Genomic DNA, 14154 nt, shown 5'->3' with positions numbered 1-14154 from the left:
GGGAAGGGAAGGGAGAGAAAAGAAAAGATGACTCCCAGCCAGGTGCCATGGCTTACACCTGTAATCCTAGCACTTTGGGAGGCCGACCCAGGTGGGTGGATCACTTGAGGTCAGGAGTTAGAGATCATCCTGGCCAACATAGAAACACCCCATCTTTACTAAAAATACAAAAATTAGCCAAGTAAGGTGGCGCACACCTGTAATCCCAGCTACTTGGGAGGCTGTGGCAGGTGAATCACTTGAACCCGGGAGGCGGAGGTTGCAGTGAGCTGAGATCACGCCACAGCACTGCAGTCTGAGCGACACAGCAAGACTCCATCTCAAAAACAAAGGGGTAAAAAAAAAAGAAACGTTAACTCCGGAGGCAGAGTCATCCTGAATAGTGACAAGACCTCAGGTGTGGCTGCAGGAGGCTGTGGGCTGAGGGGGCCTTGGAGAGGAGGGGCCCAGTTGGTGGGTTCTGGCCAGGCTGCTGCAGGTCAGCTACCAGCCAAGTCCTCAAGGGTGATGGCACCAAATCCCACCCCCTACACTGGACCCTGAGTCCCACAAGGGCGGGGACTGGCCTGCTGAGTCATGGTGCTACGTCACATCTGAAGATTCTCAAACATCTGCTGAATGAGCGAATGTGTGGGAGGACTTTCGGTGCAGAAGAGAGTGGGCCCCAGGGCCAAAGTCTCCGATGAGGGAGGGAACACGAGTGGGAGCTGTCTGGGTGACAGCGATGGGAAGGGGCAGAAAACAGCTGGCTAGAGAGTGTGACCCTCAGGAAAAGGGCCCCTGGCTGGGCGGCAGAAGCAGTGACCAGCAGAGAGGAGGCCACTGGTCTCCCCCAACCCTCCTGTGAGGACGCCACCATATTTGTCACGGCAGGTCTCCTGGGTGCCCTCTCAGCACCTCACACACCTGGCCCTCTCCCTCTGTCTAAAATGCTCCTCCCTCTCCTTGGCATGGACGACTCTGTTTCTGCCTTTAGGACTCAGCCCACTTCACCTCCTCAGGGGACCCTCCTCTGACTGCCCCCATGCTCTACTGTTCTGTTACTGTATCCTGTTTAGTTCCTCAGTAGCACATTTTATGTGCATCTGCAACATCATTATATAGAAAATATTAGTATATTTCACCTGGACTGTGTGACTGGCAGAATAGGCCCCGCCCATCAGCACCAAAGAAGTCTCCATTATAATCCCCAGAACACGTGAAGATGTGACCTTACTCAGCAAAAGGGACTTTGCAGCTATGATTAAGTTAAGGATCTGGATATGGGGGGGATTACTCTGGATTATCCAGAAAGGCCCAAAGGAATCACAAGGGTCCTTATGAGTGGAAGAAGGAAGTTAGAGAGAGAGATTTGTGGATCCTATGCTGCTGGTTCTGAAGATGGAGGAAGGGGCCACGAACCAAGGATGCAAGTGGCTTCGAAATGCTGGAAAAGGTAAGGAAACAGGTTCTCCCCATAGAGCCTCCACAAGGAGCCAGCCCTGCCAAGAACTTGATTTTACCCCATTGAGATCTATTTCAGACTTCTGATCTCCAGAACTATAGGAGAATAAATATGTATTGCTTTAAGCCACTAAATTTGTGATTTTTTTGCAGTAGCAATAGGAAACAAATAGGGCTATAGGGCTTTCATTGGATTTTTTGGGTTTGTGCTTTTTTTTTTTTGAGACAGAGTCTCGCTCTGTCGCCCAGGCTGGAGTGCTGTGGCTGGATCTCAGCTCACTGTAGCCTCAACATCCTGGGCTCAAGCAATCCTCTACAGGGGTATCATTTGAAATGATGCCCATCCAAAACCATTTAAAAAAACCATCAATAGGCCAGGCGTGGTGGCTCAAGCCTGTAATCCCAGCACTTTGGGAGGCCGAGATGGGCGGATCACGAGGTCAGGAGATCGAGACCATCCTGGCTAACCTGGTGAAACCCCGTCTCTACTAAAAATACAAAAAACTAGCCAGGCGAGGTGGCGGGCGCCTGTAGTCCCAGCTACTCAGGAGGCTGAGGCAGGAGAATGGCGTGAACCCGGGAGGCAGAGCTTGCAGTGAGCTGAGATCCAGCCATTGTACTCCAGCCTGGGCCACAGAGCGCAACTCTGTCTCAAAAAAAAAAAAAAAAAAACCATCAAGACTTGCAAGTGTCCAAGCCAGTGGACCAAGTGAATTGCTAATGCCTGCCATACCGCAGTTAATTCCACTTAGGAGAAGGGAAAAACTGCCACCTATTAAGGTTAGTCTTGAATTGAAAAAGGCACAAATTAGATAATATCTTTGGGACCTATTCTTTGAATAAAATAGGATGTCCAGTGTTGATTTATCTGTTTACTTGTTTATTATCAGCTCCTCTGCCTCTCCAGGGCAGGGATGGGGCTGATTCCTCACCTGAGTGCGTGGCACATGGACAGGCTCAACAGGCATCTGTGAAATTTTTAGAGGCATGTGAACCAGAGCAACTCCATCTTGAATAGGAACTGAGTAAAATGAGGCTGAAATCTACTGGGCTACATTCTCAGACGGTTAAGGCATTCTAAGTCACAGGATGAGACAGGAGGTTGGCACAAGATACAGGTCATAAAGACCTTGCTGATAAAAGGGGTTGCAGTAAAGAAGCCAGCTAAAACCCACCAAAACTAAGATGGCCACGAGAGTGACCTCCGGTCGTCCTCACTGCTACACTCCCACTGGAGCCATGACAGTTTACAAATGCCATGGCAACGTCAGGAAGTTATGCTATATGGTCTAAAAGGGGGAGGCATGAATAATCCACCCCTTGTTTAGCATGTCATCAAGAAATAACCATGAAAATGGGCAACCAGCAGCCCTCGGGGCTGCTCTGTCTATGGAGTAGTCATTCTTTCATTCATTTATTTATTTATTTATTTATATATTTTTTGAGACAGAGTCTTGCTTGGTCACCCAGGCTGGAGTGCAGTGGTGAGATCTCAGCTCACTACAACCTCTGCCTCCTGAGTTCAAGCAATTGGAGTAGCCATTCTTTTATTCCTTTACTTTCTTAATAAACATGCTTTTACTTTATGGACTCGCCCTGAATTTTTCCTTGTGAGAGATCCAAGACCCCTCTCTTGGGGTCTGGATCGAGATCCTTTTCCTGTAAAAGAATGACCATGGGTGAGTGAATTCTGTGGTGGGGAGGTGAGGAAGAAGTGTTCCTCAAGAAGGCCAGATACCTGGGGTTGCCCTGGAGAGGCTCCCAAGGGCCTTGAGGGCTAGGCTGAGCTTGGACAGTGCTGAGGGCCCACTGGCATGGGGGAAGGAGCCTGGTCCTGGCCCCAGCCCGGCCCTGCCTCTAGCTGACTACACAGTCTTTAGCAAGCTATTCCTTCTCTCTGGGTCTCAGTCTCCTAATCCATAAACAGGGAGCATATTCCCTGTTCCAAGCATTCTCCTCGACTCTCCATGGTTCTTGTGAGGAACAGGAGGTGAGAAGAATTGCAGGAACAGCAACCAAGTCCAGCTGCTATTTAAAGCCCAGGGTAGCAAACGTGGATGCTTACGGAGGCCAGGCCAGCAGGCGACTGCAGTGGGCAGTGGGAACGGGGATGGATGGGAGCAGACGGTGACACCAGGCAGGAATGCCAGCCAAGCGCTGCCAGATCTCCCAGATTTTCAAGGAAAGCAAGAAATCTAAATTTGTGAGTGAATGTGCTCCAAGTGTTGGCATTCAATTCCCAGTTTCTTAAAACCGCGGGCCAAGGCTGGGCACGGTAGCTCACACCTGTGATCCCAGCACTTTGGGAGGCCGAGGCGGGCAGATCACTTGATGTCAGGAGTTCAAGACCAGCCTGGCCAACATGGTGAAACCCTGTCTCTACTAAAAATACAAAAATTAGCCAGGTATGCCAGGCGCGGTGGCTCACGCCTGTAATTCCAACACTTTGGGAGGCCAAGGCAGGTGGATCGCGAGGTCAGGAGTTCGAGACCATCCTGGCCAACATCGTGAAACCCTGTCTCTACTAAAATACAAAAAGCTAGCTGAGTGTGGTAGTGCACGCCTGTAGTCCCAGCTACTCAGGAGGCTGAGGCAGGGAAATCTCTTGAACTCGGGAGGTAGAGGTTGCAGTGAGCCAAGATCACGCCACTGCACTCCAGCCTGGCAACAAAGCGAGGCTCTGTCTCAAAAAAAAAAAAAAAAAAAAAAAAAGAATTGCTTGAACCTGGGAGGTGGAGGCTGCAGTGAGCCAAGATTGTGCCACCACACTCCAGCCTGGGTGACAGAGGGAGACTCTCAAAATAACAACAACAGCAACAACAATATCAAACCTGTGGGCCAGACACCACAAGCTGTGGGTGTTTGCCGTCTGACATGTAGTTTCTTGGGGCTTGGGACGGGGGCAAAGAAGTTCTGTCTGAGATACTGGGTCCCTGTGGGACTTTGAGAAAACATCTCGGCAGTGACGGCTGTCCTGGCTTGGAGATTCTATGTCCCTGTGATGACCAGGGCAACGTCCAAGACAGTGACACTGATCCTGTTTCAATTGTACCCCTCCTGCCCACACAAGGCTGTAGGGCTCACAGAGCACTCTTCCATAGTAGCTTCACTGAATCCTCACAACCCTGAGACGTGGGCATCTTTCTCCTCATCTTTCAGGGAAGGTCACTGAGACAAGGGGAGGAGTGCTGCCTGGCCAAGCTCACACAGCTAGTGAGCAGCAGAGCTGGAGCTCAGCTCTCCCCACCCCATTCCTCATCTTTCAGCTTTGCAGGGGAAAACGAGGAATCAAATCTGCCAGGAGATGCCACAGCCCCAACCCCACCCAGGCCTCAGATGGGTCCTTCCCCCACCCCGGGCAGAGGCAGATAGAAAGCTTCTCACCAGACTCCGCTGACACAGCGCGTGGACAGTGCCCGGGGCATGATCTCCGAGCCCTGCTGCATGAAGCCCCCCACGGGAAACCACAGGCTGTTGCCCAGCGTGTACTGGTTCTCCAGGATGTGGGGGCGTGCGCGCAGGCATGGGTGAGGGTTATACCACTCGTAGGGGCTCAGCCTGTGGAGAGACGTGCAGCGGGTGGATGGAGCCCAGGGCCCAGGTGGGGAGGAAAAGGAGAGAAGCAAAGGAAAAAGATGAAGTCACGGTGATCAGAAGAAAAGGGGGAGAGATGGAAAAAGGAGTGAGATGGACAGAGACACACAGAGAAGAGGCAGAGAGAGATGCACAGAGATAGAGACAGAAGAGGCAGAGACAGACACAGAGATGCACAGAGAGAAATAGAGAAAGGAGGAGGTAAAAAAGGGAGAGGAGGGAAGGGGAGAGACCTGAACACAGAATCACAGAGCACAGTCAGAGCCACAAGGGGAAGAATGAGACTCAGACACAGGGTACAGAATTGAGAAAGGAGGGTGCAGGGAATCCAAGGCCCCAAAGGGGAGGCGAAGGACAGTTCCGAGAGTGAAGGGGCAGGTCAGTCCCAGAGGCCCCGGCTCGTGTCTCCTCCAGCCCCTTCCTTCCCAGTAGGCAGTAGACTCACCTGGCAGCCAGAAACAGGACACAGCTGACAGCCAAGTAGGCAAGAAGCATGAAGAGCCACACGGCAGGGGAGAAGGGGTCCAGGAAGGAGAAGTAGCCAGGCTTGCGGCCCTGTGGGGAGAGGGAGTGAGACCCGGAGCCACCCCTGGCCTGAGCCTCACACCCAGCCCCTGCCCCACCAGGGACTTGGGAGCCTGACCGGCCCATCTGAGGTCCTGGGGGAGTCTGGCTCCCACTCGCAGCCTCCAAGCCTCCATGCCAGGCAAGCAGCCCATGGTCTCCAGGGGAACCATACCATGTGCACTCGGTAGAGGATGCTGATCCCCAGGGTCATGAAGGGCTTGGAAAAGTCGATGACCTTCTCCCGCTCAGCTGTGATGGTGAAGGCGGCCACAGCCAGGTCTGCCTTCTGCTGGAGGGAAAGCCGGGCGGGGGCGGAGGGGGGCAGAGGGGAAGACAGAATTGGACAGTTAGAAAGAAATGCATGGAGAGTGAGCAACTGAGGGAGGTGAGAGAGAGAGAGGTAGGGAGCAGAAGGGGCCAGGAGCCTGGACTGACTCCAGGAGTCCACCTTGGGCCTGAAATCGGACTCTCATCACATATCCATCCTCATCATCTCACATCTCCAGGCACAATGACTCCATCCCCTAGGCCTCAACTGTGCCCCAGCATCAAGGGCTGGGGATGGGGAGTCTCCCCAGACTCAAATTCAAGCAGCAACTTCTCCCTAGGGCCATAAAAGAGCCAAGGTCCTGAAGGGGCTGAGACTGGCAGAACTCGAGATAATACAGGCCCAGACAGAACACAGAGCAGGGAGAGAGGATGCAGGGCCCAGAAATGACCCCCGGTGGGGAGGAAGGGTGCAGGTCAGCATGTGTCCACAGCCAGTGGAGACATAACCCAGGCCCCGGCCCAGTGTATAGTCAGGGAGATAGGGCACAAGCCCCAAACAGCAACCTGGTCAGGAGATGACACCAGTACCAAAGCACAATCCTGGATGAAGGAGAGGTGGCACAGGCCCAAAACTTCACCTGGAGTCAGAAATAGATGGCACAGGACCCAGATACAAACCCAAGGTCGGTGAGAGATGGCACAGGCACAAAAGATAACCACGAGGTAGAGAGAGGTGACACAGGCTAAAAACAAAATCCACGGTCAAAGAGAGAGCAGACAGGCCCACCGTGAAATCCAGGGTTGGGGAGAAAGGACACAGACCCCAAAGATGACCCCAAGCAGAGAGGGAGATGGCTCAGACTAAACAGCTAAAGCCAGGTACAGGAGAGATGGCACCAGCCTCAATATAACCGAGGAGCAGAGTGAGACAGCACAGCCCTGAAGCATCATCCAGAGGCGGCGGTGTGGCAGGGGCCCAGAATGTGGATTTGGAGAATCTCTCTGGGAATTCCTGGGTGTTGAGCATAGGGAACTTCTCTCCCCTTTCTCGTACACTTGCCACTTTTATGACTAATACATTAGTCGTCGTGGGAATCATCACAGCTAATACAGGACTCTAATTATTTTAAGCACCCACTGGGGGTCTGTCCCAGCAAGGCCCTGCTTGGTGGCCACATCCTCATTTCAGAGAGGAGGAAGCAACGGCCTTTCAGGTGGGCTCCAGTCCTGGGGCCAAACGCTCAAGATCCCACTTCCTCCTGAAAGCCTAAGGGCCCCCCGTCCTTTGTTCCCACACTGGCCTTCTCCTCACTCACTCCTGGGGCCATGCCTCAGGCCAGACACCTGCCTCTTGCTGGGCCGGGCAAGGACAGTGGCTCTGCTCCCGAAACACTCCTCGGATCTGTCCATTTCTCTACAACTCTACCGCCTGGGCCTGGGCCACTGGTACCTCACTCCTGACTACAGCATTGGCCACCTGCCCGGCGCCCCCTGTCGCCACTCATAACCTCCCAGTCCATTCCTCACATATAAGCCAAGGGGACAGTCTCCTGTTTAAAACCTGTCATGGCTTCCCCCAGCACCTAAGACAAAACCCTCTCATGGCCAAGAGGCCCTGGTGACCTGGGGCTCAGCTGCCCTGCCAACCTCCCCTCATATCTTCTGTCTTGCCAGCTCTGCTCCAGCCATGATGGCCTGTTCTTTCCTCGACGCAGCAGGCTCATGCCTGCCTCAGGGCCTTTGCACATGCTCTCCCCCAAGCTCTTCTTCCCCATTCCAGGCTCCCATCACACCCACCCCTTCAGCCCTCCCCAAAGCAGCCTCCAGACCGCACCTCACTCCTACCCTAGGGTCCTCTCACATTCCCCAGGCCCTTTCTTTTTTTTTTAAGATGGAGTCTTGCTCTGTCACCCAGGCTGGAGTGCAAAGGCGCAATCTCAGGTCACTGCAACTTCTGTCTCCTGGGTTCAAGTGATTCTCCTGCCTCAGCCTCCCGAGTAGCTGGGATTACAGGGGCATGCCACCATGCCCAGCTAATTTTTGCATATTTTGTAGAGACGGGGTTTCACCGAATTGGTCAGGCTGGTCTCGAACTCCTGACCTCAGGTGACCTGCCCACCTCAGCCTCCCAAAGTGCTGGGATGACAGTCATGAGCACCACGCCAGGCCCCATCACCCTGTTCTTAGCACGACTGGAGATGGCCTTGCTCAGATGCTTGGTAATAGGCTGTCTTCACTCCATTACAGGTTCCTTGCCTGTCTGGCTCAGTGGGGCAGCCCAGAGCCCACAGATGGCAGGTTCCCAACAGATCCTGCTTGGGTTTGACCGAGTACAGCCTCTCTGACTGGCATTCCAGGCAGCCGATGGCTCCCCCACCGCATTCCTGGGCCATTCGCCATCCCTCTCTCTCGTGCCAGCTTCTTTCTGGCTCTGTCTGAGGCACCTGTCCACCCTGTAGAGCTGGATCCTATCCATCCCTCCAGGGCCCCTCATGCCTTCGCTCCTCTGGGATGCCATTCATGGACCCCTACTCCCTGGACGCCACTGGATCTCAACACATCGCTCAATTTGGAAAATATCTGTTTCTTCTCTGCCTGTACTGCTAAACCACAAACATTTCAGAAGCAAGGCCAGTTGGACATGTCATGTGTTTCTGGCACTGCTCAGGGGTCAGCTTAGAGCAGGATCTGCTGTGTCTCATGTCCCATCCTCCTCTGCTGAAACCCAGGAATGTTGCTGCTTCCTCTGGGGCCCTCCCAGATGCAGAGACCTCTTCTTCCCTGGTACCACAATAAAACCTCACGTAGTCAGACACTCGCACGCACACAGCACTTACCCCATGCAGCCACTGTCCCAGGGTTTTCCCCAGAGTAGCCTGTTTGGTCCCAGAGCAACCCAATGCAGAGGGACCTCCATTTCTACCATTCTACACATGAAGAAACTGAGGCACAGAGACTAAGCCTCTTGCCACAGTCGACCCCTGGATTCGGAACCACTCCCCGCCTAGGGGCTTTATCTGCCTGCAACCCTGGTCCCTCCATGGCTGGGGGTGCCTGAGGTCAGGCCTAGGTGGGTGACTCCTCCCTGGATCCCAGGGAGTTCAAGAAATGAGGGCTTACTGATGGGAGGAGTCAGCAAGTCCTTGAACCCCTGGCCAATATGGTGGCAGCAGCAGCCTCCACCTCTCCCTGACACTGCTCCACATCCAATCTTCCATCCAGCACCATCCCAGGCAGAAGCGCTGGGGGTTGTCCTGTACACAGCCTCTCCCTCACCCCTCACTGCATCCATCCTCAAGCCCCCCGATTTTGACCCCTAAACACCTCTGGAACAGAGTCACTGCCCTCTGCCTCCACCACTCACACCTGCCCACGCCACCATCTCTGACTGAATAACTGGTCTCTCTGCCTCCCAGGACACACAGCCTGCAGCCCCAGAGATCCCAACATATGACAGTCTGGTCACAGTATTCCCCTGCTTAGATTCTGCAATGGGCCGGGCACAGTGGCTCATGCCTGTTAACCCAGCACTTTGGGAAGCCGAGTCAGGAGGAATGCTTGAGCCAAGAGTCCAAGACCAGCCTAGGTAATGTAGCAAGACCCCATCTCTACTAAAACTAAAAATAAATAAATAAATTCTGCAATGACTCTGCTTGTTCATATTTTTATTTTTAGAGACACTGTCTCACTTTGTTAACCAGGCTGGAATGCAGTGGTGCAATCATAAGTCACTGCAGCCTTGAACTCCTCAAGTGATCCTCCCACGTCAGCCTCCTGAGTAGCTGGAACTACAGGTGCGAGCCACTACGCCTGACTAATTTTATTTCTTAGAAAGACCAGGATCTGGGCTGGGCGCCGTGGCTCACGCCTGTAATCCCAGCACTTTGGGAGGCCGAGGTGGGCGGATCACAAGGTCAGGAGATCGAGACCACGGTGAAACCCCGTCTCTACTAAAAATACAAAAAATTAGCCGGGCGCAGTGGCAGGCACCTGTAGTCCCAGCTACTCAGGAGGCTGAGGCAGGGGAATGGCATGATCCTGGGAGACGGAGCTTGCAGTGATCCGAGATTGCACCACTGCACTCCAGTCAGGGGGACAGAGCCAGACTCCGTCTCAAAAAAAAAAAAAAAAAAAAAGAAAGACCAGGATCTGGCTATGTTCCCCAGGCTGGTCTCGAACTGCTGGGCTCAAGTGATCCTCCTGCCTCGGTCAAAGAGCTTGGATTACAGGTATGAGACATGGCGCCTTGTTCTTTTTATTATTACTATTATCATTATTATTTTTGAGACCAAGTCTTGCTCTGTAGCCCAATCTCTGCCTCCTGGGTTTCAGGGATTCCCCTGCCTCAGCCTCCCGAGTAGCTGGGACTACAGGCGTGTGCCACCATGCCTAGCTAATTTTTTATTTTTAGTAGAGATGGGGTTTCACCACGATGGCCAGGTTGGTCTCAAACTCCTGACCTCAGGTAATCCGCCTGCCTCAGCCAAAGTGCTGGGATTACAGGCATGAGCCACTGCGCCCGGCCCTACTTTTTGTTGTTATTATTATTATTATTTTGTTGTTGTTTGTTTTTGAGACAGAGTCTTATCACCCAGGCTGGAGTGCAGGGGTACAATCTTGGTTCAGTGCAACCTCCCAGGCTCAAGCAATTATCCTGCCTCAGCCTCCTGAGTAGCTGGGATTACAGGTGAATGCCACCATGCCCAGCTAATTTTTGTATTTTAGTAGACACAGGGTTTTGCCATGTTGCCCAGGCTGGTCTTGAACTCCTGACCTCAGGTGATCCACCTGCCTCAGCCTCCCAAAGTGCTGGGATTACAGGCATGAGCCACCGCACCCCATCTTGTTCTTAAACTGTCATCCAAACACCCTACCCAACCCGACGAGGCCCTGACCACACCTATCACCCCAATAAAACTGTGCTCCACACCTCTTCCCCTTATGACACCTTGCCTTACACCTGGCCCCAAATCGTCCTGCACCATCCAACCCCCACAGCCTCACCCCCTACCATCTTGCCCTGTGTCCCACATTGCAGCCACACTGCCCTTTCCATTTGTTCATTCTTTCATTTATTTACCTGCTTGACAAATATTTGGAGAGCACCCTCCACTAGCCCAGCACAATTCTAGCTTTGGGGATACAGCGGTGAATAGAAACATACAATGTCAGGTAGCGACAAGTGCTGTGATGAAAAATCAAGCAGGCAGAAAGAGAGAGACTGGGGGAAGATGACGTTTTAGATCTGCTCCCCCCTATTCAAATAAGGGGGGTCTTATTTGAATAGCAACATGAAGGAAGTACAGAAAAGGCAGGAGAAGACCTAGGGGGAAGATTCCAAGCTGAGGGATCAGTGGGTTCAGTCCCTGAGGTGGGAAGAGACTTGCAGCATCCAGCAAGGCTGGAGCAGAATAGAAGGGGCAGGGAAGGCAGCAGAGTGGGGCCCAGAGCCTGGAAGGGCCTTGCGGGCCACAGTAAGGGAACTGGATTCTGCACCTTAGGCAATGGAAGACATTGCATGAGGATGTCATATAGGAAGGTGTGAACAGAGGGTGACATTATCAGACCACAGGCACAAGAGTGGATGTGGGAACCAGGGAGCCAACTGCAGATGCCCATGGTGGTGCTGGGGGCAGGACTGAGTGGCAGCAGTGGTGGTGGAGAGAGATGGTGAGATTTGGGTTTCATCTGAAGGTGGGATGGAAGGATCCTAAATGCTGCAAGTTCCTCCTAGGCTCCTTCTAGAGTCTTTGGAGCCCCCTTCCCTCCTCCTACTCACTTTTCATTTCTAAAAGAAAGGCTTATTTATTTGTTTTTGTTTTTGAAACAGAGTTTTGCTCTGTCACTCAGGCTTGAGTGCAGTGGTGTGAAAATGGTTCACTGCAGCCTCAAACTCTTGGGCTCAAGCGATTCTCCTATACCTCAACCTCCTGAGTAGCTGGGACTACAGATGTGTGCCACCTCGCCTGGCTAATTTTTTCATTTTTTGTAGAGATTGGGGTCTCACTATGCTGCCCAGGCTGGTCTTGAACTCCTTGGCTCAAGTAATCTTTCCACCTCGGCTTCCCAAAGTACTAGGATTACAAGTGTAAGCCACCATGTACGGTAAAAGACCTATTTCTTAGAGATGACTTCCCCACCCTGACCCTCTAGCCCCTACCCTGATGGGCCCCCTCACAGTTATTTAATCTCTGAAATGAAATCAGGAAGAATTTGAATGACAAGTCATCCATAATGATGGGGGGGGGGGGTGTCATCTAAATGCCCAAAGCCAATCAAAGCACTTGTGATAGTCCCTCAGCTCCCAACCCATCCCGTATACCCTGTTCTGTGCAAACCATATTCCTGCTTTGCCCGCTGCGCTCTGCCAGGCTCTGCCAATAGGGGGCGCTACAGGGAGGTTGCCAGACTGAGGAGGGAGGAGGGATTGCTCCTTCCTGTCTCCTCTCCCACCCCAGCCGTCTTCCACCCCCTCCCTGGCAGCATCGTTTCTTCTCCTGGCAGCAGATGAAGCCAACATCTATAAACCCATCTCATCCAGCCTCTGTCCAGAACCCAGTGCCAGCTGCGAGCACCTCTCCCAGGGTCTGACTTTCAGTTCCACGGAGCCCTTCCTCTAAGTTTCCAAGAATTTCAGCTCTTCCCTTTCTTCCTTCAGAACTAGAGATGTGGCCACTTCCTGCCATGATACTTCCATGACACCTGAGTGAGGGGTGGGAAAGCTATGACCCTTGGGCCAAGTCCAGCCCATCTGCCTGCCTTTGTACATAAAGTTTTATTGGAACACAGCCATGCCCACTGTATTGTCCATGACTACTTTCCATACGACAGAAGAGCTGAGGAGTTGTGACAGTAAGGCCTTAAAGCTGAAAATACTTACACTCTGGCCAGAAAAAGCTGGCTAGGTTGGTGCAGTGGCTCATGCCTATAATCTCAGCATTTTGAGAGGCCAAAGAAGGAGGATCGCTTGAGCCCAGGAATTCAAGACTAGCTTGGGCAACACAGTGAGACCCCATCTCTACAAAAACTTTTTTTTTTTTTTGAGACAGAGTCTTGCTCTGTCACCGGGCTGGAGTGCAGTGGCATGATCTCGGCTCACTGCATCTCCGCCTCCCAGGTTCACACGATTCTCCTGCCTCAGTCTTCTGAGTAGCTGGGACTACAGGTGTGTGTGTGCCACCATGCCCAGCTAATTTTTGTATTTTCAGTAGAGACGGCATTTCAGCACGTTGGCCAGGATGGTCTCGATCTCCTGACCTTGTGATCCGCCCGCTTCAGCCTCCCACAGTGCTGGGACTACAGGTGTGAGCCACTGCGCCTGGCTGCTACAAAAGCTTTTAAGAATCAGCTGAGCATAGGCGTTTGAGACCAGCTTAGCCAACATGGTGAAACCCCGTCTCTACTAAAACTACAAAAATTAGCCAGGCGCAGCGGCAGATACCTGTAATACCAGCTACTCGGGAGGCTGAGGTTGCAGTGAGCCAAGATTGTGCCACTGCACTCCAGCCTGGAGGACAAGAGCAAGACTTCTTCTCCAAACAAACAAACAAACAAGCAAACAAAAACCCCTAGAGGTCTGCACCATGAGCTAGCCACTGGTGCCTGCTCAAGGCTCCATACAGCATTCCTATTTGCCATCAGCACTTTGCGAGTGAATCTCCGGATCTGCTGGTTACATCTGGCCCAGGTGGCAGATCAGCTCGCACGCAGCCTGGACTGGCTGCAGAGTCTCTGAGGCTCTGGACCTCACTCCAAATGAAAAGCCTTATGGGGTGTATGGAAAGTAAATGGATTGAAGTAGCACATCCCAATGTGGTACAAGTTGTCACCAAAATCCAAAAAGTCCACCAAATGTCACAGCATCAACCCAATAGCACCCCTCCTCAGCAGTCTAAGTCTCAGCTCTGTGGGGCCCCTCCTCTGAGCTTCTAAGTTTTCATCTTTCAAACTCTTCCCCTTGTCCCTTAAGGACTAAGGGTGGGCCGGGCGCGGTGGCTCAAGCCTGTAATCCCAGCACTTTGTGAGGCCGAGACAGGCGGATCACGAGGTCAGGAGATCGAGACCATCCTGGCTAACACGGTGAAACCCCGTCTCTACTAAAAAATACAAAAATCTAGCCGGGTGAGGTGGTAGGCGCCTGTAGTCCCAGCTACTCGGGAGGCTGAGGCAGGAGAATGGTATAAACCCGGGAGGCGGAGCTTGAGCTGAGATCCGGCCACTGCACTCCAGACCAGGCGACAGAGCGAGACTCCGTCTCAAAAAAAAAAAAAAAAAAAAAAA

General features: G+C 52.6%; 1 protein-coding gene across 3 annotated transcripts in view; it reads right to left on the bottom strand.

Moving 5' to 3' along the window:
• The window catches only part of GRIK5 (glutamate ionotropic receptor kainate type subunit 5), a 77910-nt gene that overhangs the window by 20331 nt on the left and 43425 nt on the right, over nt 1–14154 (bottom strand). For all 3 annotated transcript variants that reach the window (XM_023229260.2, XM_023229261.2, XM_023229263.2), the window contains exons 13-15: nt 5777–5890; nt 5483–5592; nt 4828–5001 (exon numbers count right to left, since the gene is read on the bottom strand). In XM_023229260.2, coding sequence (XP_023085028.1) covers nt 4828–5001; nt 5483–5592; nt 5777–5890 — 398 coding nt within the window. The remainder of the gene's footprint in view (nt 1–4827; nt 5002–5482; nt 5593–5776; nt 5891–14154) is intronic.

The sequence above is a fragment of the Piliocolobus tephrosceles genome, chromosome 21 (genome assembly GCF_002776525.5).
Source record: "Piliocolobus tephrosceles isolate RC106 chromosome 21, ASM277652v3, whole genome shotgun sequence".
Taxonomy (NCBI): domain Eukaryota; kingdom Metazoa; phylum Chordata; class Mammalia; order Primates; family Cercopithecidae; genus Piliocolobus; species Piliocolobus tephrosceles.
This window is presented reverse-complemented; position numbering and strand designations above follow the sequence as displayed.